At 50.0% G+C, this 26,316-nt stretch overlaps 3 protein-coding genes across 3 annotated transcripts; 2 read left to right on the top strand and 1 right to left on the bottom strand.

The window, feature by feature from the left end:
• Nucleotides 1–11,380: 11,380 nt before the first annotated feature.
• Nucleotides 11,381–12,713, top strand: LOC120673981 (reticulon-like protein B8). The gene is made up of 5 exons (XM_039955045.1): nucleotides 11,381–11,479; nucleotides 11,585–11,765; nucleotides 11,981–12,128; nucleotides 12,218–12,287; nucleotides 12,392–12,713. Exons 1-5 carry the CDS (start codon nucleotides 11,395–11,397, stop codon nucleotides 12,553–12,555), a joined length of 648 nt encoding a protein of 215 aa, XP_039810979.1. The 5' UTR covers nucleotides 11,381–11,394; the 3' UTR covers nucleotides 12,556–12,713.
• Nucleotides 12,714–15,312: 2,599 nt separating this feature from the next.
• Nucleotides 15,313–16,637, top strand: LOC120674512. Its single transcript, XM_039955681.1, has 2 exons — nucleotides 15,313–15,497; nucleotides 15,872–16,637. The coding sequence occupies exon 2, from the start codon at nucleotides 15,873–15,875 to the stop codon at nucleotides 16,635–16,637; it is 765 nt and encodes a 254-aa protein (XP_039811615.1). The 5' UTR covers nucleotides 15,313–15,497; nucleotide 15,872.
• A 6,311-nt stretch (nucleotides 16,638–22,948) lies between these two features.
• Nucleotides 22,949–25,721, bottom strand: LOC120672421 (leucine-rich repeat extensin-like protein 2). The gene is made up of 2 exons (XM_039952809.1): nucleotides 24,467–25,721; nucleotides 22,949–24,324 (listed from the first exon to the last, which is right to left on the bottom strand). Exons 1-2 carry the CDS (start codon nucleotides 25,624–25,626, stop codon nucleotides 23,514–23,516), a joined length of 1,971 nt encoding a protein of 656 aa, XP_039808743.1. The 5' UTR covers nucleotides 25,627–25,721; the 3' UTR covers nucleotides 22,949–23,513.
• Nucleotides 25,722–26,316: the final 595 nt, after the last annotated feature.

The following is a 26,316-nucleotide window of genomic DNA, read 5'->3' as shown; positions in this document are numbered from 1 at the left end:
TGTAGGGAAAAAAGGAAGAAATATGTGTAGATATGCCATTAAAAACTCCTTAAAACCCAGTGGGAAAAATAAGGATAAAATTGGTATGGCATATGTTGATTATTGTCTCATTGTAAACTCATATGGGAAAAACCTTGGAAGGAAAACCCATGACAAAGTTTAGAGAACAATAAATATGATCTGAGGATCATAATTGTAATTATATGTCTTTGGTACCTCCTCAAAAATCCCTGTGGGGGGAAACAGGAGATATGACATAGGCTATGTCTTTAATATCCCAAACAAAAACCCCTGTGGGGAAAACAAGAGATATGACATATGAACTTGTATTGATATTACCTCATTAAAAACCTTCTATGAGAAACCTATGTGAGGAAAAACTCATAGAGGAAAAGAGTGCAATATAATGTTTTGAGCAGGTTATAGTCAGTGTTACATGGACACGGGTGCGAGTGTCAGTGTCTGACTCGGGTGCGGGTGTCCGAGTAACATAGGTTATAGTTTCAAGAGGAGTCTCCCCCTGAACCTTGCAAATCTCAAAGTCATCGCATACCAATCTCAACAACATATTGTGATATGTGGAAATTGGTAGGGGTTTTGTGAATAAATCTCATGGAGTTATCACTTGATTTAGTTCGCAAGGTGTTTATCTCCTCACTTTTGTGGGAATAAACATTTCTAGAAGGCAATATAGTAATATTGCTCTTATGTAACCTATTGACATCCAAGCAACACAAGTTGCATTATCTTAAATGTAATGGCTAGGGATTCGATGGAATCAAATGTGACCATTCGATGAAGTTATACATGTTCATGTAATACTTTAGAATGAGGAGTGGAAGTAGCCATTAGAGCCAAGTTTGATGACTCCTATGAGAACTTTACCACCATAACATCAGTATGTGATATGTTAATATAGGGGATTAAATAGCCAATATCTTGATACCCCACATGATCATATCTTAATTTAGATAATAATAAATTAAGATCCTTTGTACCTATAGATATCTGTGGATATCTACTTTGACTCCCACCTTTCTGTGGTGTAGAAGTAGCACTATTTTGAGCTATAGTCAGTATCTACAAATGCAATATCAGGCCTATTGCGATATGCAAGATACATGAGCACTTTGATGGCACTAAGGTTGCAATCCCAAGGGTCATCATTGATAGTGATCCATATTTAGGGATTGAATGACCATATTGTTGGTAGTATGATTGTCCAATATTATTTGGATATTGGTATACAATATCAATGGAATATTGGAAGACTGATGTGTGCTTAAGTTATGGACTCAAGCATAATTTGGTTTTACCTAAATATTTCATCTCAAATCCGTCTTATATGATGACTACCTGTTTTGATGTGTCATATGAGATGTATAAAATCCTTGGGATTCTATTATGAGTACACAGGTGGAATCATCAATATGGGAGACATCCTTCTGTGGAAGGAACTCACCTAGTCAGTTGTACCACAATCAACTTGACTATTTCAAGTCTTGGCGTGACTTGATTATACACAACGTATGTTGCGATTTATGTTTTGATTCAGAATACAAAGTGCATTGGGACCTGTAATCCAAATCTATCCAAATCAAATTTGATCTGCCAATTATTGATATAGGAACATAACTTCCACACATACCAACGGATATGTTATGCTTGGTCTCTGCGTGAAACCATTTGCTACAAGCTTTCACGTCTTCACCACCTTATGGATTTAGGAATCCATAATGCTTCCATTGGGGAGCATTGTGAGGAGAAATCATTACGAAGTAAAGACTTTCCACTTTTTAGTGAAAGCAATTCTCCTTAATTGCCACCTTTGTTTGACCCAATGTGAGTGTTAAGACACTCTGCCTAGGACTTGTGGTCTGGATCCAGATAAGGTGCAAGGCATTTTGAGGAGTATGCCGGCAATTTGTAGTCTTTGTGTGATTGATTCATTAGAACCAATTAAGCATGTGGAAATGTTTACCCTTTGAGCTCTATGTTATTTCCCACAATAACAGACTTAGGGGGTTCCAATGACCCAGCATCTAAATTTGTGCACATTGTGCTGGGTTTTTGAATGTTGAACATCCATAGGCTTTGGATAGTAAATATCCATAGTGTCTATCAACTTGATGTTGATATGCATGTATTGACTTGGAGGATTTCTCCCCCTAATCCAAGAATGCTTGCAAAAAGCTGTCTCCCCATGTGGCCATACTTCTCCCCCTCTTGTTCAGATTCGGGAGATGAGTGGTTTTGTTAGGTACCTCCACTCTTTCTGGCACATTAAACGGGAATAGGATTTGGTGACAAGTAAATACATTTGGCAGACAATTTGCAATGTGTTGCAAATATTAGATGGTCTGAACTGTTGGTTCAGAATCTTTGGTACGTGGGTATGAGGATCGAACATCAATGATGACATTCTCCTTTTCTGATTCCTGGCATTCGATGTGTGGTAAGTATCTCCCCCTAATGCCTGGAATCTTCCTCAAAGTTGTGTTCAACATACGGGCAATGAATGAATCCCCTATTTGCAATCTGAGATATTATTGAATGACGGATAATGATACCTCATGTCGATCTCAAAAATGCCCTTGGATGTATGTTGCGGTGGTGATATTGGTACGTGCAAAACGTTACCAATTCGCAGATGGGAAATGATTTGGTTGTAACCAAATTTCCACGTACTGACTGCAACGGAGGGAGTCGTATGATTGTAGTTTGATAGATTTGGATCTATGTTGCGTTGTGTAAATCCGCATACGACCAACTGAATGTTGGTAAATTGCAATTCTATTTGGATCATCAAACAATTTGATTCTCTTGACAAGAGATATAGTTTTGCCATTGTGTGTGTGCACACAATATACTTTATGATGAAGTCCAAAAAGCCAAACAGTTCCATGTTAATGGATTTAATCTCGTGTCCAGGATCATTTGCTCTAAATTGAAAATTTGAGCAACGAGTTTAGCAAATTTGTGATACTTTATGAGTAAAGCACACATTTAGGACAGCAATGAATATGCATTGAATAGTATCTTTATGTTCCATAAAGTAGCAAATAGAGTCACATAAATGTTCTTGAATTTCTTCTAGAAATTTAATGACTCATATTTATGTAGTGACTTAATAGAATTGATAATAATTTTCTCATCATTGTAGATGTAGAATGGTCAAGGCAGATATGCCCAATCTTGATGCGATCAAGAGAGAAAATTATTTGTATGCTACATGTAAAGGAATTGATGTATGTATAATACACCCCAGATGATGGAAGGATTTTGCACAATTATGTAGTTTTCAAATGTGTTGCACTTATGTGAGTGAGATTTTCATCATCGCTCCATAGTATTCGGTTTCCAAGAAAACCATGCAACTTGATAACATGAAAAACATCATATGGTTTTTCTAGAATCAGGATACTTGATGTATCCATGATTTATTGAATACCATAGAGAGCATGATCTCTCACAATTGTGTTAGTAGTATAGTGGTACACTATACATGTTTAATTTCCATCTGGTTGAATCCCATATATAAGCAAGGCAAAAGAATATGTATATCATGTCTAAGGTACATGATATTTTTGTAAAGGACAACATACCACATGTGGTAGTATGAATTTAGGCTAATATTATTTCCGATGGAAATATTGACTTTTTCAAGCGTTGCTTGTTGAAGTGAACTTCAAAATATTCCAAAGAACTCGCTTGTCTCCAATGAATTGGAGGTATAGTTGAGCCAAATGTTTGATTTGGCGTTTCTGTGTTCATGAATTTGTACAATCACACTTTTGTTAAAATGTGATATTTGTCACACTTGATCATTTTCCGATGGAAAATGATAGCCACATTCAAGAGCATCCATTCTGATATAAATTGCCATAGAACGAAGATCCTTGATAAATGAATGAGTGAACAATCATTTATGATTTTGGCAATATCACATCCTTTGTTGAAATCCTGATGAGGGACTTGCAAAAGGTAGATGGATGTCTTTTCCTCAGATTTGTAAAATCCAAGTGTTGGAGTTGCATAAAAGATGCAAAGCACAAGTGTGGCAATATCCAGAATGGAGTGAGCATTTTGTTGGCATTGAGCAACAATAGCAGTGATGCCATATGCCTGAATGATATCGTTGGTATCTTAATGCTCATGATAGGAAAAAATTTCATTAAATGCGACTTTGGAAAAATTCAAAAATAGAAATATTAGCCATGTCTATAATTTGATCATGTATGAATTTACTTGTTAGTAAATTATATAGCAATAAAGGCAAAAATTTGGGTTCAAGTTGATACTTGATTAGCGTTACCAATATGTTGGATCCATTCCTGTGGGAATAGGTGATGTAAAATCGTTGCCAAAACAAAGGCTATGTGTAACCTCCAAAATAATGTACCATATATTGCTATTTATTTAAGCAAATGATACTTAAATAACTTCATATTTAAGATGTGTCTTGAATTGGAATATGCAAATATTGTAAAAATCAAGATGAGTCTTGAATCACATGTAGTGTTTACCTCATATTGGATAAGTGATTGAAAATCACCATGAATAGTAAATATTACCAAGACCAATCCGAAGGATGGATTATGATAATCACCCGAAGGTGTAGACCATTTTACTATTCAATTCAAATTGGATATGCACACTGAGGATGAAATCCCATGGTATACTGTGGTACACCTTGTGTATGACCAATTTTGTGTATGAATAATTTAAATTTGCATAATACTTGTAAAATAAATATCATGGAAATGCATAAAGTGCTGAAAATAAATGAAAAACAGAGAAATTTACATGATGCTGAAAGCATAAAGTCTCTGATTATTTGCGGAATTTAAATAGTTCGTAGTACAAAACTCGAATTTAAATTCATGCTGAAATTGAAATACTGAAAAAAGTAAATCTTATTGGGCGGTGGGCCGAGACAATCTCGATTTCGGCCCACTGCCGATTTGGGTCCAGGGGAGGGCAGGGCCAGCGCGCAGGCCGGCCCGGCCTATCGGGCCGATTAGGCCGGCCCAGCAGCCAGTGGCCTAAAGGCCGGCTTGGGCTAGGGTTGGGGGAAACCCCCACCCCCGCCACCGCAGCTGCCAGGCGGCCGCCGCCGCCGCGCCTGGAGGCCGTCGTCGCCGCGCCTGGAGGGTGCCGCTGCCGCGCCTGGAGGCCGCCGCCGCCGCGCCTGGGAGGCGCGCTGATGCGTCGCCGCCAGGGCAGGCCGCCTCGCCGTCGCGCTGATGCGCCGCCGCCCCGTCGCGCCGTCCTCCGCCTCCCGCCCTTTTCTTGCTCGGGTCTTGCCGGCCTAGGCCTCCCCCTCGCCGGAGTGAGGTGGGCGCCCCTCGAGGTCGCCCCGGCTGGGTCATGCCCGGTCGGGATGAACCTGCGCAGCCCTGGGCGGCGGTTCGCCGCCGCTGTCGCGTTGCGACGTGCCGGGACAGGGGGTGGAGGCGGGATTGGGAGCGGAGGCGCCATGGCCGGCTCGGCGATGCCGAGTTCGTCGACAGCCGCCGGCGCCTGAGGTGGGGGTGGAGGGGCGAGCTCCGGCTCATCGAAGACGACCTCATCGGCGACGTAGGAGCTCTCCCCCTCGCCGTAGAACGGGAGGGCGCCCCGGCGCGCGGCCCTGGTGCGCGGGAGCTCGAAGCCTGGCGGCTCCAGAGGCGTCGGGGTGTACTGCGGCGTCGCCGGCGAGTACGTGGGCGAAGCAGAGCGGACCGGCATGTGGATCGGCGAGTACACCGGCGAGGAAGACCGTCGCGGCATCACCGACCGGCGTGGCGAGGCGACGCCATGAGTGACTGACGCTGCCGGCGACCCTCCGTGCTCCACCCGCACCCTGGCTGTCCATCCATGGGACAGACAGTGGCGCGGGGAGCTCACGAGGACGCGCCCCTCGGCGGTGCAGTGATCAGGCGGCACCGGGGGGGCCTGGCAAGCCGCGAGGTCGTCGACGCGGCGAGCTCCATCGGCAGGAGCTATGCCACGGCGACCACGACGGCGAGAACGGCGCATTGGAGCAAGCAGAGCCTCAAGGAGCTGCTCACGGAGAAGACGACGGAGTTGAAGCATTTTCGGTGAGCGCTTCGGCATCTTACACTTGCTAATGTCGTCGATCTCCTCCTTCTCTTAGTTTGCTCAGTGTAGAGCAGGGTGCTGATAACGTGTTAGAGAATGAAAATTGTAGGGACAAGAATGTAGTGAATGGAGCCAATTTTCTCATTGATCTCAAGGTCCCTTTATATAGGGAGATTACAACCTAGTTAAGACTAGGCATTTAGAACATCAGTTTCTCTTTCTAATGGCAGCCATAAAACTCATTCATAGCATAGCAATAAACTCAATTTATATCCTTAACCATGGCTGTTACCAAGGTCTTGATAGCTGCTTTGATGAGATCAAATAAAGAGCTTTTGTAACAGAGACGACATCCCCCGTTCGGGGCTAATGGTTCTGCCCTCCGTTAGTCCGAGCCCCGTTCCGTTTGACTGGCCGGAACGTGCCCGTGACAGGTGGGCCCGCTACAACGGGCCGGAGAATATATACAATTCACCGGCGGGGGCAACTAACCACTCATGATTAGGATCGCAAGGCATCATTTGCTTTTCATTTCATATGCAGTGCAGCGACAACTACTCCCTCCGTCCTAGATCTTTTGAGCTCAACGGTTGCATCCCGTGGAGGAGGATTTGCAATTTAGGACCGGGATTAGGTTTGCCTAGCCTTGTCTAGACTGGCCATTGTTTACCTGAATTGACAGGCTCGAGCTAGCACTGGCTGCTGATTGGGAGTCTGAAGATGAGGAGGTCGTGGAGATGCGGATATCTGAAGCGGTTCAGCCTGCAACCAGTCGTCGTCTTCCATGTGGTCAGCACTTGCAATCACTATGCCGATCTGGACATGTCGTTTCCGTAGTTTTCTAACATGGAAAGCTTTGTGTCGCCATCGTGGTGGTTAAAAAACGTAAACTAACCGGCCAATGGTACTACTAAACTACTGCTAATGGCACATTAGCTTTCAGGAAAAAAAAATAATGGCATGCTAGCCTGGCCACAACTCCCCTCAGAGTTGATCGTTCTCGATCTCATCTCTTTCAACTTTCAAGGGTGTGACTCTGCTGCATGAAAGACGGAGAGGGGAAAAATACTAGCACGGCGGACAAAGGGACCGGGGAATGGGATGCAGACTTGCGGTACCTTTTGTGTTATCTGTGATTCACAGATCTAGAAACTGGACCTGGTTGTTCTGTAACACCCAGGAAACTGCGAACGGTCCGCTAGGGAGCGGCGGACGGTCCGCCAAAGTAACGCCCGGATATGTATTTGGTTGTGGGTCCGGTCGTCATCTCCTCCTTCCTCCTTCCCCCATCGATCAGAGACGAGCTCCGCTCGTCCGCTCGCTCCGCCGTCGCCCCCTCCCATCGATCTCCCTCCTCCGGCCACCATACCTCGATTCCTTGCGCGAGCATCTTCCCCAGCACCTCCTCCACCTTCCCCAACCCCTAGCCCAGCTCCTCCCGACCGGAATCGCCCCCGCCGCCGCCGGTCACCATTGGAGCCCGCTTGAAGCTTTGCTCTACCGTCGATCCGCTTCTCCGGTCATCCTCCGCCCGAACCGATCGCAAGAATGGATTCGTGGTGAGTTACTTGTGCTCCCCGGCCTTTTTCCCCTTCCGTTGTGCGCCGCCGGCGCCGGTGAACGGCCGCCGCCTGTCGCGTGGCGTCAAAGAGGCGAACCGCGGACGGTCCGCCCAGGGCGGGGGCCGGACAGTCCGCCAGTAAGATTAGGGTGGGTCCAGAGACGTCGTTGGCTCTGGCGGGTCTGCAAAAGTGAACTGCGGACGGTCCGCCAAGGAGGGCCGGACAATCCGCAAGTTAGGTTAGAGTTTGTCCAGAAACGTTGTGTTTCTGGTGGTCACGCGTAAATGAACTGCGGACGGTCCGCCAAGGAGGGCCGGACGGTCCGCCGGTAAGATTAGAAGTTTGTCCAGAGACGTCGTTGCCTCTGGCCGATTGGCAGAGTGAACTGCGGACGGTCCGCTAATGGAGAGCGGACAGTCCGCCAAAGAGCTTGAATTTCATCCAGAGACGTTGTAGGTTCTGGCGAGTTGGCAGAGGTGTACTGCGGATAGTCCGCTACTGGATCGCGGACCGTCCGCCGTATAGTTGTAAGTTTATCCAGATACGTTGGTAGGTCTGGTAGGTCGGCAAGTTTGAGTTGCGGACAATCCACTGCTGCATAGCGGACAGTCCGCCAACGAGTTCATTTTTTAGTATGATTCTTTTGTAAGTAGGGAATTTTAGCTGCACTAATTTGTGTCATATGCATGTGCATTAATTAGCATTTCATATATATTCTTGCATATGCATCATTGCACCTCATTTAGGTGCGCTAGATGTACACGTGTGGATGTGAAGCACGTGGTGTTGGAATCGACCCACAAGACGGTGCTCGACGGATATCGCCAGAAGATGGAAGGACCCACTGAAGCAACCAAAGACCCGGCCCAAGGTCGGAAGGGCCCAAGGCCTTAATAGCATTAACACTGACTCAGTGTTACCCCAGGCAAGCCCCGGTGCATGCCCTATTATTTCAAATTTATGACACCTATATATGTTTCTATTACTTGTGCATTAGGTTTAGGAATTGTTTGAAACTCTAGCTGCATGATCCCTAGGTTCCCTGGAGTTACACTAGAATGTATAGGACGATAGAAATGCTATGCTTACGAAGATCTTGGTAGAAGTCGAGTGATTCTGGTCACTCGCGAGATATAGGATATCTCGTTATTTGAGTATATGGAATATTGGAATAGGTTGGAGAAGGAAAAGAAAATAGAGACCGGGCGGGGAAAGGCTAACCCCGTCTGTGTCGGTTAAGGACCGTTCGTTGTCTGGCCCTGTGATCGAGTTTGAATTATACTAGCCTCATGCCGGGAGTAGGAGGTAGTCGAAACCGGTAAGCCGAGTACTGCCTTGCTTCGAAAGTACAGGAACCCGCACCCAACTCCTGGGGTGGTCGAGTAGTCGTGGAGAATTGGGGATACATATGTTTACTTTTGGTGGTCTCACGTTGAGCTCGGCTGACCATATGTCGTTGGGCTGGTTCCTGTAGTTCGAGGCGGGGAGGGGAATGGTTGGTGTGTGTGGTCCGACGGAGCATACGCGTGCCGTGTTGGTTAGGTTCACCTTGCAAGGTTATAACGGATCGATTCGCCGTCAGTCGCTCTCAGATATGAGCACCTTGATCGCAGCACCGCATCGTAGTAATGCTTTATAGAATATAAGTGATGTTTGGAAGTTGTTATCCTGGATTAATATTCTATGTTTGTTATGGTTGCTTAGAAGATGCAAATACTAGTCGATGATTTAAACATATAGAATATGGTGCTAAAAGTTGAAATTAAGGATTCACTTTAGAGGCTTTTTCTGCAAAATTAACCACCAGCCAAATGACTTACATGTATAGGTATGTGGGTTAAGTTATACCACTTGTCGGGTAAGTCTTGCTGAGTATTAATTGCTCAGGGTTTGTTGTTTACCCTATTTCAGGTATAGTAGCTAACTAGGTTTCACATTAGTGGGCTCGATGTGGCGCCTTGTCTTCACGTCTCGGTAGTCCTCGTCTTATTTAGTTTGTTTCATATATTCTCTAGTAAAATGCTCTGTAAATTAGATTCTTCTCCGCTGCTATATTTTCTTTTGTAAAGTTTAAATTTAAAGCGGTTTTGTAAAAGTTTTGATATTATTTACTATTTTTGTAAGTTTTTATCATGCTGGTACCTTCTGCGCTCGCCTTCGAGCGAGACTTCTGGTGTGTTTCGATCGGCCTGTGGGTTGGAAACAGCTTGTCAAGTTACACTTAATTAAGCTAATGCGTCAGATGATGTCGGTTACGCTTAATTAAGCGTTTTAACTCGGCGGGTCTGTCACAGCTCGCTCTTTCTGTAAAGAAAGGTTATTCGCTGTTTATAACACATCTCCCATGTTTTGAAACGAATTAGATAGTATTAGTCTATCAACTCGTGCTCCCGCACGGGCTAGTTAGAGATATGTAATAATTATCTATCTCACGCTCTCTTTAACCTATTAAATATTCTAATCAAGTACTGTAAAAATACATATTTATCATTATGCAATTGTAATAAATGTAATAGATTTAGTTACTAACAATTTTTTCTCACTTTGCATCTCACATTCATATATGTTTAATATGTATTTAATTGAACACTTTGTTTGACCAATGTGAACAACCTGAAATGGGTATTCTTATTTCTTTTCTTATACATGAATATATGGTGACACACACGTATGGTTAGTGTTTTTATATAAATAATAACGAAAAATAATATATTAATAATGATAGAAATAGTAATTTAGAATTTTTTTAGTCTATTTGCATAATAGAAAAAATTTATTGAAAAAAATAATAGATCCATTGGCTATTATGATTAGAGTTGCCGAATTGATGGTCGGATGTTTCTGATTTTTGTAAGAATTTGTAGAATTTCTCTATTTCTTTAAACTGTCCACCTATGATCCTAGGTGGCTTCATCTCGAGACTTCAAAAGAAACCTCCAATTATTATACTAATTAGTAATAGTAAGATTTAAGATTAAAAACGTTTTAATTTCCACTCGATCTGAATGAGGGATGGAAGCGTGATGCATCGGATGCTGGGTGCGGTTTTTGCGGGCACGGCGAAATCCAACCGAAAATGTTTCCTGACAGATCCCTGAATCTACTCAACTTTGCCTGCAACACTATTCGAGCAGTCTGTCTGAGTCGAGCACAACGGCAACCATGCTCAGATCTGAGAGTACCATTGGAGCTCCAACTTCTGTCGCTCCCTTTCTTTTAGTTGTTTGTTGTGGCGATATACAAGCTAGTAGATCTCAACGGATCTTTTTTCCCCTTTAGAAAGGAATCCAGTTTTTGAATTGGTGGTCATATTATAAACAGCCTCCATATAATAACATAACTAGGTGAAAGATGCAACTTTTCAAGCTTTGCACGGTAGATCAGCCGCTAAAATTACTGAAAACTCTTTGACAAAGGGCAGAGGGGACTTGAACAACTCTTTCCGCGCAAGTAAGGCATGTTGCATCAATCCATCCAAGAAACGAAAGCCTGAATAAACGTCAAGCAGCCTATCGATCGAATCCGGGCTCGCAAGAATTGGATCGGATCCCAGTTCCAAAAGGCACTTTCACAACAAAGTATCAATGCCGAAAACAAAGGCCATGAGGCAAAGCTATGCTTTCCTTTCCCCGGCACCGGAGTACTGGACGCCGTGTGGTGTGGATCACTCAACCCAAGTCCGGAGCCCAATGCCGGCTATAAGAAGTTGCGTCCTGAGTTGCATGGGTGATCACAAAATCAACCAGAGATGGCAACGACGATGCACGGACACAGCGGGCCCAGGCTCTTCGGCAGGGAGAGGACGCTCCACGCGGCGCTGGGTGGCCGGAGAGGTGCCGAGACGCATCGCCTGAGCTCTGAAACTCTGAACCGGCGGCGTGGGTCCGACCGATGCGCGTAACTGAAAGCTAGTGTGTTTTTTGGGTTGGTGGTTGCAGCGGCGGACATCATCCTGTGGAGGGACAAGAAGACGTCGGGGGCCATCCTCGCCGCCGCGACGGCGGCGTGGGGTCTGTTCGAGGTGGCGGAGTTCCATTTCCTGACGCTGGTGTGCTACGCGGCCATGATCGGCATGCTCGTCTTCTTCGTCTGGACCAACGCTTCCTCGTTCTTCAACCTGTAAGCCCCACTTTCTAGTTTCTAAGCCCATCGAGTAGTGTAAGGCCCAGAAAACAGGCCGGCTGTATTTCAAGTAGGCCTTTGGTCAGAAATCCCACACAGAGGCCCGTGAAATTCTGAGCTGGTTTCTTTTTGTTTTTTTGTTTTTCGTGTTGATTCCAAACCTAGGAGTAAGAAAGAAATGAAGGAGAGTTTGGTTGTGATTTTACCTGCAGGCCGGCCCCTCGAGTGCCTGACCCGGAGACACTCCTGTCGGAGAGAGCGACGAGGCAAGCGATCCAAGGCGCGCACAGAGGGCTGTCCAGGTTGGTCGAGACGCTCTACGACATCGCCTGCGGCAAGGACCTCAAAATGTTCATCCTGGTGCGCCACCAATCTGCCCATTCAGTCTCCATCATACCTGCCCCACCCAAAACTACTGATCAGTACCATCTCCCTGTGTGCTAAAACAGACGGTGTTCTCGCTGTACATCGCGTCGGTGGTCGCGGACTGCTTCAGCTCCCTGACGCTCCTCTACCTCGGTAGCCTGCTGAATCATTTTCCGTCAGGAACTCCCAGCGTTGTTCAGCAACGAACCTGATGCTGAACTGAATTGCTGATGATGATGTCTCTGTTGCCTGCGCAGTGGTGTTGGGCGCGATGACGCTGCCCGCGCTGTACGAGCGGTACGACAGCGAGGTGGACCACCTGGTGGCGCGAGGCGTGCACGACCTGCGGACCCACCTCGCGGATATGGATTCAGGCGTTCTCAGGAAGATCCCGAGAGGGTCCGGAGCTGCAGCCAAGTGAGATCAGAGGGCCACGGCTGAATACACGTTAGGCGCCCGCCGCGTGATGTACTGAAACTGGTCGATACAAGTGTATTCATAAAGCGCCCCAACCCGAAGACCAAGGCTAAACCATGTATTAATTACCGAATAAAATCTCCGGCATAATACATGTTACATCAAGCGGAGTCCAGAGTCATACAGAGCTTTATTTAACACGTACATAAGGAGTAAAGTGACAACACAAAGCTACACAGAACAACTATAGGATAACAACTAGCATAACGACATGCAGGACTAGCTCTTCATCCATCACGGCTCCACTCGAAAAACTTGGGTGCGGACACGATCTACTCGCAGTCTTCTGGCACAAAGTCAGAATCCTCTGGAGAAAAATCAACAAGGGTTGAGTACAAAAGTACTCAGCAAGTTCCACCTCACCCTACGGGAGGGGACTGACATGCACGGCACATAATAAGCACATTCTACTAATAATGCAACTAATGGTATGCAACTCTTTCCGACACAACCCACAGTAGGTAGCTCACTAGTTGTCAGGACCACACCGTAGCCTGTCCATACCGTAGACATGGACCATTCGAATGGATTATATACTCTGCAGAGGTTGTACACTGTACCCACACGCTCGACTGTCTGAACGGACAACCGACATAGCCGACACCCAGCCGTGGTCACGCCCCAGCCCGGCCGCACAAACCCTCGGGCCCTGACCCCAATGGTCTATACCCGTAAATCATCCCTGCGACCGTCAGGCTAACCAGTGGGATTAGGCTAAGTCCGGCCCATACCGGAACCTGTGGTCGTACTAAAGTAAGCTAGGTGATATGTCAAAACAACTCGGTTCTTATGGTTCACCAGGGTAGCAACCATCCTTCAACATGTCAACTCGAGCCTACCACCACGGTAGCACTCACCTACCAGTCTACCACCACAGTAGCGCCGGCTCCAGCATACCCAGCTGCGCTAACCTCAGCCAAAACCCTTCATATCCTAGTCTCAACTCTGGATATGCATAACTACTCATATGCATGTATGAGCACACTCAATCACTCAAGTACCGGTATATGTAATCGATCCTAAACCAGGGCTACAACTAGACGTCCGCACATGGATGCAACCTCTCACGTAGTGGTCGATGAAACTTGCATTCGCTTACGTACGAGTCGGCGGCGGCGGCATTCTACTCGCGGTACGGGTCTTCTGGCTCCGGCTCGCGGTACTGGCCTTCGTACTCCTTGGCAGGCTCCTACTCGGTCACTTCGTGATCTACGGGCGAAAACGGCACAACCGGCAAACAAACACAAGTAAGCTATAAAATAAACTCAAATGGAGATGAAAATAGGAGGAATAGATAGTATATGATTTGAGGAGAGTTTAGGAAAAAGAGTTACGTGAAAAGGAGTTGATATGAATGAGATATTGAGTTTACAGTATTGGTTGGTATTTAATTCCGAAAATAGAATGATTTGGATTAAGTGCTCACGACCTGGTGGGTGTTTTGGGCCTTTATTATTATTGCGGAGTTAATGGTCGGGGAGCTGCCTGCCATCTCACCTTGGCGCGGAATAGCTCGAGGAAGAGGGTCAGCTGTTGGAGCTTCGTCTCGTGAGTGAGCTGGGCTCGTGAGGAGTGGTTCAGCTAGCGGAGTGAAGCGGCTCGGTGTGCTTGGGCTGATGATGGGGCTAGTCACGGCCTCGCTCCTTTTATAGGCGAGGAGAGCAGCAGCGGCGTCGCGCAGGGACGGGCGACGGCGTGGGCTGCGGCAGCTCGTCGTCAACGCGAACAGTGGCAGCGCTGAAGGCACGAGAGTCGAGGCGGCAAAGCCGACGAGGACGCTGCAGCGGCGTGGGCGAGGTGGGGACGCGGGGGGTGGGCGGCACGGCGTGGTGCCGGCGGCAGTGCGCGGTCCCGTCGTGGGGTCGGCGTGTCGCGCGTGCGCGAGCGAGAGCGAGCGGGTGAGGACGGCAGAGGGGGGCGTCGGCTTCCAGGAAATTGAGTGAGTGCTGCCATGACGGGTCATTTCAAGGTCAATGGTGTGGGTACTCTGTGGCTTCCAGGGGATGATGAAGTTATGGCGAAGGAGGTAGGCGCTTCTATGATTGTCTGGGAATTATGGCGTGGTACGGTGACTCAAGAGGCTTCTATGGAAAGAGACGAGATGATATTTGTTGCGGGTGCAAGCATGCATATGTTGGTTACTGGAGGGAACGAATGTACTAACACAAGGCAAGAGTATAAAACAAGGTTCAAGAAATCGCGCTTAATCGCGAAATTACTCGCGCTTATGCGCTACGCGCTGGGTCAGCGCGTCGATTACTAGGTAATCGCGCAATTAATCGCTGGCCGCGCTCAATCGAGCGCGTAATCGCGCTCCGCCGCGTAATCGCGCGAAACGCGCGCGTAAGCAAGCGGAAATCGTCGCATGGTCACCGGCGGGCGGGGGAGCGGGAAGGTTGGCGCGCAGGCGGGAAAGTTGGTGCGCGGCGGTAAAGATTGGCGCGCGCGCGGGCGCTACCGCTACCGCTGCGACCTTCCCAATCGATAGCCGCCTCCTTTCCCAATCCAATCTCCGCTGCGCCTCCTACTCGTCCGTTGCGCCTCCCTGCTCGTCCACCGCGCCTCCCTACTCGTTCGGACGTCCGCCGCGCCTCCGCCGCGCCTCCCTGCGCCGTCCGCCGTGGCGTGCCATTCCGGTCCACCGCGACTCTGCTTCCCCGCCTCTGCAATCCGCGCCTCCCCGCGCCGTCTTCCACGCCTCTGCAGTCCGTGCCTCCCTGCGCCGTTCGTCGCGTCGTTCTGGTGTGCGGTTCGCGGCAGGGAAAGGTCAGCCGCAGCCCGCGGCCGTGCCTCCCCCTCTCCACCCCTGACTCCACCGTGGCTGTCCCTCCCTGCCTGCCTGTTCGCCACCCCACTTGGTATTCAGCCAACAGCCATTCATTTCAGGTAATCCTCTGTTCCTCTTATCCTCTCTATGGACTGCTACTATACTAAGCCTATTTCAGTATTTCTTATGCTCTGCAATGCTGTAGCCTCTAGCCTGTAGGATTGTTCATGTACTTTGCTTTGCTGATTGCTGTAGATTGTGCTTGTGCTTGTGCTCTGAATATCTTATACATGTTCTTGTGCTCTGCAAATCTGCAATGTTGTAGCCTCTAGCCTGTAGGATTGTTCATGTACTTGTGCTCTGAATATCTCTGCTCATGCTCACTGCTGTGATGTTGTGCATGTCTTCCTAGGACTGTTCTTGTAGTTTGCTTTGCTGATTGCTGTAGGATTGTGCTGATGTGTTCACTGCTATGTTGTGCATGTCTTCCTAGGATGGCTGGGACAGAGGGGCAGGCTGCTGTGGATGCCCAAGTGCCTGCAAGTGATAACCAAAGTGAGTCTGTGTTTCACCTTAAGAGAAAATCAAATGACATTGGATGGAATTGGGGCAGCCTATGTGATCCAAATGACAAGAATAGAATGAAGTGCCTACTTTGTGGCAATGAGAATAGTGGAGGCATTAATCGATTCAAACAGCACCTTGCACATGAAGGGACTACAGTGGTCCATTGCACCAAAGTGACTGATGAAATTAAAAAAAAGTGCAAAGAAGATCTTGACCGACCAAAAAAGAAGAAAATGGAGAAGCAGAGGGCAGAGGCAGATCTGAGAGAAGATGTGGTAATTACAGGGAGTAGAGAAGGATCAGATGCTGAATCTAAGGCTGCAAGCTCATCAGGTGGTTCCCCAACTCAAAAACTAGGTCCCATGGATCGATGGACACGACCTATTAATCCTAAAGCAACCAAAGAAGAAGCCAAGAGGCAACAAAGTTTAAATGAAGCACTTTGGAAGGAGAGGACACATCAAGTGCATCAATATATTGCTATATGGGTATACACTCATGGTATACCATTCAATGCAGTTGACAATGATGAGTTCATAGAGATGGTTAAGGCCATTGGTTGCTTTGGTCCTGGTTTGAGACCTCCTTCTCAATATGACCTTCGAGAGAAATTGTTGAAGGAGGAGCATGCAAGAATGAAAACTTTGCTGCTGGACCATGAAGAAGAAAAGAACAAGAATGAAATCTTATGAAGTCCTCCTAAGCAATGATGCTGCTGAAGCACAAGGTTTTTTTTATGAGGGAGGGGATGAACAAGCTTTGGTGGGGTTTAGGGACCCGGATGAGGCTGAGGCTGAAGTTCCTGGAACTGGGATGACATGGCGTATCCTTGGAGATGCAGTGGGAGCAGATGAGCAGCTTCAACCTCGTAGGAGTGGAAGGAATCAGCCTAGAGATTTACATGAAGAAGAAGAGTTCGAATCTGAAGACGACAGTGACTATGAGGAAGAGCAAATTCCTTTTGAGGATGATGAAGATGAAATACTAGGAGCAAATTCCTTTGAGGATTGAAGCTGCATGTTGTGTTTGCCTATCATATTTTGCTTGATTGTGCTATGTACCATCAGCTGCTAGCAGCTAGCTGCTGCTATGACTTTTAAGTTTTTATTTTCTTTGAGTTTGAAGTTTGAACTATGAACTATGCTATGTTGTTATGTGCTACTTCATGTGGTGTGCTGCAGTCTGCAGCTGTTAATTTTATCATGCTCATTGTCATTCGTTCTTACTTTCTTGGTCATAATCTATTGTTAATGTCTAGCTGTTATGTTCTTTTTTTTCATGAACTCTAAACTAATTAGGTTGTTGTCATTTATGTAGGTACAGTTGCTGTCCAGCAAAGAAGATGGCCAGAGGGAAGAATTTACTGTTGTAAGACATCTTGAAAACCTTCTTTTTTATTTTTTTGGCAATATTAGTACAAACGATTAATCACGATTATTCACGATTACTCTTTTTCCATGCTCGAGCGCGCGCAGCGCGTAGCGATTTTTTGAACCTTATAGTTTGCCTAGTAATTATGTAATACCTCATATAACGTTAGTATTATTTTACGTTACTAGTTTAATTGCAACATAAGTTTTATTTTAGTGATTGTTGGAAATTGATGTGGCCCTACTAAGTTGAGGATCTACACCAACTCACTTCAGAGTCGGTCAGCTTCTAGTACTTAGTGTACCGGGTCCTTTTGACGGCAGAGCCGCCTTTTGCTTCCGGGAGGCAGAGCCTACCAACAGATGAAGCTGGCTTCCAGGTGGCAGAGCCAACCTTCGATGAAGCCCAGACCCTTTTGTGATCCCGGGTGACAGAGCCAACCTTCGATGGATCACAACTTATACACTAAGTACTAAGCTTAACCGGAAGACTAACACTTATAAAGACACTTACTTTATTGGAGTAACAAAGTTACAAAGGAACACACACCTTGTGGTGGCTAATATAGCATACTCTACCTATACTCACTTCTACCATGCCCTTGGATGTGTGTGGGATGGAGTGGAGTAGTATGGCATGGCAAGGGGTGGCACCCTCCTTATATAGCCACCCATGCCCTCTTGGATGAGTGACACATGTCACACTCTAGAAAGTTCCCTACAAATATCTATTTCTAGAAAATTCTAAATTTTACCATGACAAGGAAATATCCAAGCTTCATGTCTTCTTATGATTCTTGTGGAGTATTCTAGAACCTTGTCATGGTGAACAAAATTATGCCATGGTTTATCCTTATTTTTATAGAACCTTCTAGAAGTTTGCATTGTATATTTCAACACTCCCACTCAATAGTGATGAAAACTGGAACGTTACAATTCAGCAAAGATGAGTAGGAGTATACATGTATCTACTAAGTGTACATAGCTGAAACTGAATTAAGAGCACTTGTCAAACTGACCCTGGAAACCCCAACAAATAAGGAGATGGGTCGCGACGCACAGCTCATCTGTGCTCAGAGTAAGAGCTGCGCGAAAGTCGAGAGCATGAGTTGGGAGCTGAGGCCGTGTTGCACAGTACATGCTGCGGAGCACTGCTAGCTAGTTTCAGCATGTGAACTTCCACAGAGATTTCTCGCGTTGCCGCTACGTCTCTGTCTCCCACCGCCGCTGCTCTTTCCCTTTCGCTTTGGCATCGATCGCCACGGAGACGACACTACCTCCGGGGGGTCATCAGGCGGCCGGGGGGCGCCGGGACGGGTTGTGTCGAGGTGCCCGGCCGGCAGCGGCACACATGACGGGGTCCAGAGCTTAGTGGCAAACCGGGGGGACAGCGACGCACGCCGATTCGGATAAAGATGGGCGTTCCGTGCGCGTGAGGTAACCAGCACGCTGGCCGCTGAGGCTTGGGAAAGCCCTTTCTTTGTCTGCTCGATCTCCTTTGTTTTCCTGGCTGCGCTATCATCCTCGCAGGTGTCGGGTAATCTCTCATTGCACGCCTCGCCACGCGACCTGACATGCCTCGCAAGGCGACACGTGACCCACCGTGACATCGGCCACAGAGACGGCGCCCGTCTTTGCTTCACCGCTGCTAGTGTGTGCCCTGCACATCTTGTCAGCTGCTCGGCGCTGCCTCCGCCGGTCCTTGTGCTTTCCCCTGTGTGTCCACAGGCTGCATGATTCACCATGCCGCAGCTGCAAGCGCGCATGTCGTCGGGACTCATCGCAAGCTGAAAGCTGAACTCTCAACTGGGTCTGGGTGGGGCGCGCAATGTCTAGGGCACTCGGCCGAGCATCGAGGCCTACGCGGCTCTTGCTTGTCACGTCATGGCGAACTTAACCTTTGTTTTTTTTAAACAAAAAAAACTCAACCGTTGTTTAAGCGCTAGCTTTGCTGTTGCCATCCAACTTAACTTATCTGATCCATTGTTTGCTACCAGCCACAGCCAGTTTAGGTACCCACGTACATCCATCCAATAATCCTCATCCTGCGGGGGTTGGCCGCCGGAACCGTCAACGTGTGTGCACGCTAAAGGACAGCGACACGGAGTGGGTGGGCCGTGCCGTGAGCGCCCTTCCGTGACTGGTGCACAAGCCTAACTGCTCAAGCAATCATCTTCGGTTTATGCTGGCACTAAACAAGGCCGGCCACACTAATCATTGTCCAGTCAACAGATGGTACACCAGCATGCATGCGTCCATCCATGGAGCCGGAGCGCGAAACTACCGAGCCGCGACAGCACCGGTAGATGGCGCTGTTTCCTGGGCCGGGGTGCGGGTGGTGTGCCGCCGTGCCGGCGGTTTCGGTGACCGGGTCGGGGAGCACACGGGATTGCGCCGCCGGCCGCGAGGGGAGCACGCACGTACGGAGGGGCCCGCTGTGCGGCGTCGCGTCGCCCGGGGGACCCCAGCCTTTTGGGCTTTTTCCGGCGTTGGCGTGCGGCGCGCACCGAGGGCACGGGCAGAGGCAGCAGGCAGCCGAGGCCGGGCGGTCAAAAGGAGAAAGAAGAGAACAATGGCCAATGGGGCCAGCAGTCGCAGCACCGCACGGCGGACGGCTGCGTGGTGGGGTGGTCCGCCGCGGCATCATGCGCGCTCGCCCGCTTGCAAAGGTGTGCGTGGAATGGGATGGCGATGGGGGAGAGGGAAGCCGCGCGGCGCGCGCACCGGCGCTTTCCGGAGGGCACGCTCGTCGGCCCCGCTGGGGAAAAAAAAAGATCACGGGAGAGACCCATCGCCGCCTGTCGGTCGCTACAACCCGGCGGCCGGCACGTCGCGTTCTGGTGGACAGGAGGCTGCTTGGCGTCCTGGCATGCGCCCGTTCCGGGAACTAGTTCCGCGGTCGATGCCATGCTGACGCAGCGGCGCTGTTCGTCCAGCACCGGGGCATGGCGGCCAGGTGGGGACGCGCAGGCCGCTCGTCGACCAGCGGAGCCTCACCCGGGCATGGCGGTACATGGGTCGAGGTGGCGGCCGCATCCTATTCCAGTATTCCTAGCTCCTATCCTCCGGAGCCGCTCGGGGACAAGCGGGCCTAGTCACCCCGCCCGCTTTATGACTCCGAGCCGCGGACGAGATCCCGGGCCTCGGCCACGCCAGCTTCCGGAACAGCGAGAGAGATCCTCGTGCGCGTCCCGGTGTCCCGACGCGCTCGCACGGGCCGAGGCGCGGGCGCTGCCGGCCTGCCCGCCGAGTCACCGTCACGCGCCCCCACGTTGGCTTCCCCTGCGGCTGGCTGGGCGGCGCGGCGACATGGGCGAACGGGCCGTGGCCAGCAGCGGCGGTGCCATGTGCCACGGGAGTGGGGCGCGGCAGCCTGTGGCTGAGCCCCTGACCCCCCCTGTGGTCGCTCCGCCACAGCCCCACGTGCGGTGCGAGCGTGCCGCGCTGCGACTACGCGACCCCCACGCCCAGGTCGGACCGCGCCACCGGCCGGCCGGCCGGCCAGCCGACCCTCGTGCCAGCGGCGCCGACCCGATCCGATCCGATCCGGCGCGCGCGACGCCGTCCGCCGCGTACCCCGAGACGTGCGGTGGCAGGCGTTGGCACCTGCCCTTTCTACGCCGGATCCAACACCAGATCTCTCCTCTTCGTACTCGCTCCGCGTGTACACGCGCCAATAACGGCTTCAGCTTCCAGCACCTTGAAGGAACGAGAACGATTTTGACCAACCCAGCAGCTTCAGCTCCCAACACCTGATTTGATTTTGACAACCCCCCGAGACGACTCAGCGTTGGCCGGGGCCACGTCACACACCCAAATCATGGAGCCACGAAAGAAGGAACAGCAAAGGAAAGGCAGGAGCTGGCTGATTACTGATTAGGGCTCCTGGACGTGCTTGCCAGGCTCTCAGAACCCTTTAAATAGTAGTACCACTTTACTTGTAGTACCAGTACAAGGAAAGCCATAGAAACCAGCAGAGATCGTTGTCAGGCTGGTTCCAACAGTGGGTCTGCAGCCCCAGCCCGCAGCCACAGCCGCATCAGCGCCACGTCAGCTCTCGCCAGCCCACTCGACCCCAGCGCTCCATCAGTGAGCCTGCAGCCTCAGCCCACAGCCACGTCAGCGCCACGTCAGCTTTTCCATTCCAGACTTAACCATTTCAGAACGCGTTCTTTTATAATTTAAATGGACACAATAACCTCATTTTATTAAATTTAAAAATTCGGAAATTACATAAAATTTCGAAATAAAAATCGGGGACGAAATTTGTGATTTTTTGGAATTTTTTTCGAATTTTTTGGAGTTCAAATGGTCAAAAATGGCTAATTGCAACGGCTAGCTGACGTGGTAGCCGTTGGCCAATCACAGAGCGCCATGTGGCAGCCGACCGGACGCCGGGTCGGTACCGACCGGCCGGGTCGGTATCGACCGGCCGGTACCGACCGCGCGCGGCTCCAACGCCGGTCGGTACCGACCGCCCGGCCGGTCGGTAGCGCTACCGCCCCGCGCTCTCGGTTTCCGCGCTTACCGACCGGCGCGGGTCGGTAGCCGGGTCGGTACCGACCGGCGGCGGTCGGTACCGACCCCGTTGGAACCAGCCTTATGCCATGGTAGCAAGCGACCCTGTTTGTTTATAACCCCCCCCCCCCCCCCACCCCCCCCACTAAACTTTATATAGTAGTACGCGGCGATGGAAGCTCGTCGTACGTGTGGCCGCACATCCGTAAAGCGACGGCGGCCGAGGACGATCATGAGATGGATCGACTAGTCTTTGACGCTGGCGCCATGCCAAAAGGAAGTGCCTCGCTTCTTCTTAGGCCGAGGCGATCATCGGCTTGGGGCCATCTTGGTTGCTCGGAAGATCGTAAGATATCGCCCGGCGAGGAATAAGATCCCAGCCAGTGGCAGATCACATCATTAGCACTGCATAACCGAGGATCTGGAACACGAGGACCGCCGCACCTACCCGGGTGGCCAGAGATTATCCGCACCACGACTCCCTGTCTCGGTCAATTGGCGGATAAAATACCGGTTTACCTTCAAAGCAGAAGCAAATTGCAGCTTTAAACTTGGTTTCGTGAAGATCTGAAACTATATCTGCACTAAGCAGTTGTGAATTAATTCGGAAAGATCTGCCCCTCTAAAACAGGCAATGCCCCTGATTGAATTGGTTGATCCATCACATCGTCAAAATGACCCCCATCCAGATCTCACGAACATTATTCCTCCTTCAAGTGAGATCCAGACACAGGGACCATCGAGTGCGTGTCAATCAATCCATAGGGCAATATCTGATGGAAAAACCGAACGCTACAGGGCAGCAGTTTAACTTCGGATAAGATTATTTGCAAATCCAGAATCACAGAAATGGTGGTGGGCAACAGGACCGTACGAAGAAGAAATATCAATCTGCGGCTTTGAATCTTTCTACTTGTCTTCTACGGGAACGATGGATCACAGGGTGTACAGTATGAACATAAGACTATGACCCTGTTGATTTCATCTGCAACCAGACAGCCCACGACAACGACGCATAACATCGACGGGAAATAACTCTGCTGCACTTCAAAGCGAGATCATTTGAACGCTCTGAAAGCAAACCGGGAAAATACACGGAACCAGGACGACCCAAGTTGCAAGAGAATCAGGGTCAATGTATTAAACGATAAGAAACATATCAACATCAACATCAAAGTACAAAACCGGACCGATGTATACATATGATATTTTAACTCGAATGAAGTTTCTACAAGCAAACTAATAACACTTATCTGCACCTCAACCTGAATGACTTCCAAGAGTTCAAATTTACAGAGGGCTACACAAATGATGAGTTCTTCATTTTTACCAAGTTCTTTTGGACACTATATATTTATTCAAATTAAGAAGAAGAAAAAGACAGCAATTGGAACTGGATCCAACAACACTTGGCTCTCCCCAATCTAATCCAGCAATGTCACCCTTCTTTCAGTCTCACCAACACAAGAACCATCCGGTTATAATCTTATTTTCAGTCCATGGTTGGATGCATACTTGGTTTGACCCCAAACGCACAGCTTCCTAATAGCAACACCTTGCCACATACTCATGTAACATGCAGGAGCATCAATAATGATAACAGCAGGGTAACTATGCCTCTAGAGTTTGCAACGTACCAGAATTCACCAATCCTCCTCAAGCTATGAAGGGCGCTTCAGCTTAATGTTTTTCACCCTGACCAGGATCAGGAGAGACAATGGGCTGATACTGAGGTGGCAATGCTGGAGGTGCTGCTGCTTGCGAGTAGTAGACTTGTGGGCGATTCGGATCAGTGTATTCATACCCATAGTTGCCTGTCATGTTTGCAATGGGTTGCTGGGCTGGGTGGTGGTGGGATTGAATAACATGGTGGTATCCCACTCCGGCATATCTAGGTGTGGCATTGGGCGCAGGTGCAGGTGCGGCAGCTGCTGCTGTTCGGTAGACACCAGGTTGCTGCTGCAATTCAGGCTTTACAGCCATCTGAGGAATCGGAATGGTTGGCTTTGGCGTTGTGTCAACAAGGGTCGGCGGTGGCAAAGAGACTTGTGCATTAGGAGGCATGCTATATGGCTGAGGTGCATTCTGCTGCATTGGAATGTAATAGATCCCAGTGTTCGGGTCGAATGCAGGTGCCTGTTGTGGCCGCGGCACAGGCTGGGGTGCCTGCTGAGGAACAGGTTGGTGGTAATATGACTGGATTGGAATGAAGGTCCCAGTGGCTGGATTGTGGATGAAATGCTGATTTCCAGCAGTAACAATCTGTTGTGGAGCTGGCTGCTGTGGTTGTTGTGGTGGCGGCTGCTGCTGTGGCGGAGGCGCATGCATCTGGAAGACATATCCAGGTGGGGGCTGTGTTGCTGCTGCAGCTGCAGCGGCGGCAGCAGCATCCGGAGCTGATACTGGGAGGCGGTAGCTGGCAGCTTCAGTTCCCACCGGCATATCTCGCTTATGTTCCGCTGGTGGAGACCTATCGTTGTAGTAGACAGCTCTGAAACAATTGATAAAGCGCATGGTCCGTGCAAGGTTTCATCCCAACTAATAATCAAAGCAATATTTCTCATCCTATCAAAGAAAATATTCAAAGCATAGTAATATGTATGTAAAAGTAGGCCAAGATATAAACAAACTACCTATTGGTGGGATCAGCAACGGGTGGAACCTCCTGCTTTGGAGGTTGTGGCTTCCGACTTCCGCCACCGTGATCGGACTTATCATCGTCGGAGAACACTCGGCTCGACGCCTCAGAGGGGCTGGCAACTGGAACAGCCATGGCAGGGATCGGCACCTGCGCTGGCGGCTGCATGTAGGCCACAGCAGGCGGCAGCTGCTGCTCGGAGATCCCCATCTGCGCGAAGTGGTCCTCCACGGTAGCAGGTGGCATGACGCGGGCGTCCGGCGGGCGGTCCTCCGGCCGCACGCGTATAGGCGGCAGATTCGATAGCGACGGCGCCGAGGAGGTCGAGCCGAACGAGGAGTTCTTATCCAGCATCGGCGAGTCCGGCACGGACTGGACGTCGTGCGGGTGCCTGCCGGCGGCGACGGCGGCGGCCGGGAGCTTCTGCTGGGTGGCGCGCTGGTCCTCGGAGGGAGCCGAGTTGGGCACCCCGCTGCGGGAGTGCACGGATGAGTCGTCCTCGAGGCCGAGGAGGCAGTTGACGGAGGCGGAGTCGGTGGAGATCCCCCGGGGGATGCCGTCGAGGGAGCCGGAGATGGCGCTGTTGAGGGCGTCGACGAACCAGTTCTCGGACTTGGAGGAGTCGTCGAGGAGGGAGCCGAGGGAGGAGGAGGACTCGGGCTTGGCGGGGAAGAGGAAGACCCGGATCCGCGAGGTGCGCGAGGATCCGCCGCCGGAGGAGGAGGCGGCGATGCGGTCGTACTCGTCGACGAGGTTGTCGAGGTCCTCGTCGGTGGAGACGGAGATGAGCGAGTCGAGGTCCTCGTTGGGGAGCTGGTACTTGAGCGTGAAGGGCCGGCCCCCGAGCAGCGACCGCGAGAGGCGCGCGTGGACGTCGGCGAGCGAGGCGTGGCGGTCGACGGCCACGATCCGGGTCTCCCCGCCCAGGTAGCAGAGGGACTTGTCCGTCGGGCGCGGGACGATCCGGCCCCCGAAGCTGCACATCAGGCGGAGCCGGCCCCCGCCGCCGGCCGCGGCCGCCGCGGAGGACGGGAAGGGCTCGTCCCACGAGTCCCCGCCGCGGCTGCGTGGGGAGGACTCCGTGGACTCGGGGTACCCGGGCCCGGGGCCAGGGCCCCCCATGCCGGCGGCCGTCGCCGGCGGCACCGGCTCCATGGGGGCGAAGCGGCGGGCGCGGGGAGGAGGGGGCGGTTTGCTGCTCCGGCTGCGCTGGCTCCTGCGTGGGTTTAGGGTGGGGTATTTTATTAGATTTTGGGGGAGTGGGGAATATATGAGATGAGAGGAAAGCAAAGGGGGAAGGGAAGCGCGGAAAGGGGAAGGAGGAGGAGGGAGGGGTGGTGGGCCCCGCGCCAGGAAATATCGCTGGTTTACGGGAAGCTGTTTTGCGGCCTGTGATCTAAGCCCGCCGGGGCCAATTCTTTTAATGTTATTAAAATTTTAGTTAATTTTTTGATTGCCATTGATCTCATATGTCATGGAAAAAAAATTTCAATATTATTTAGTGGCATTAAAAAATTGGTGAAAATTTCAATGGCATTCACGGAATTAACTCGTCCGCCCGGTGGTGCCCTATGAGGCTACGACGCTATCTACCCGTCCGGCGGCGGCTGCGGCGGCCTGGCTGCCTACTCCTTGTGGATTGGTTTTTCTTTGTTCTTCTCCCACGCTTTTTTCTGTTGACGCCACGGCGAGCCCCATCCGGCCGAGTTGTTTTCCTTTCGTCGTCAAGTGGCGTCTACTGTTTGATTATTCCAACTGAGGATTGGTTGGTACTAGGGATGAAAACAGTCGGCCAAAGACTACCACTTTTACTTTTAATTTTTTTATCGGAAACAAAAACGGTAC

This window comes from Panicum virgatum, chromosome 5N, assembly GCF_016808335.1.
Source record: "Panicum virgatum strain AP13 chromosome 5N, P.virgatum_v5, whole genome shotgun sequence".
NCBI classification, from domain to species: domain Eukaryota; kingdom Viridiplantae; phylum Streptophyta; class Magnoliopsida; order Poales; family Poaceae; genus Panicum; species Panicum virgatum.
The sequence above is the reverse complement of the archived record's forward strand: the minus strand, read 5'-3'. Positions and strand labels throughout refer to the sequence as shown.

Excerpts from the sequence above, each read along its gene's own strand:
- LOC120673981 (XM_039955045.1), top strand. The coding sequence starts at position 11,395 with ATGGCAACGACGATGCACGGACACAGCGGGCCCAGGCTCTTCGGCAGG. Across the intron at positions 11,766-11,980 it reads GCTTCCTCGTTCTTCAACCT|GCCGGCCCCTCGAGTGCCTG; the intron begins GTAAGCCCCACT and ends TTTTACCTGCAG. Across the intron at positions 12,129-12,217 it reads ACCTCAAAATGTTCATCCTG|ACGGTGTTCTCGCTGTACAT; the intron begins GTGCGCCACCAA and ends GTGCTAAAACAG.
- LOC120674512 (XM_039955681.1), top strand. The coding sequence starts at position 15,873 with ATGGCTGGGACAGAGGGGCAGGCTGCTGTGGATGCCCAAGTGCCTGCA.
- LOC120672421 (XM_039952809.1), bottom strand. The coding sequence starts at position 25,626 with ATGGAGCCGGTGCCGCCGGCGACGGCCGCCGGCATGGGGGGCCCTGGC. Across the intron at positions 24,325-24,466 it reads GTTGCTGATCCCACCAATAG|AGCTGTCTACTACAACGATA; the intron begins GTAGTTTGTTTA and ends CAATTGTTTCAG.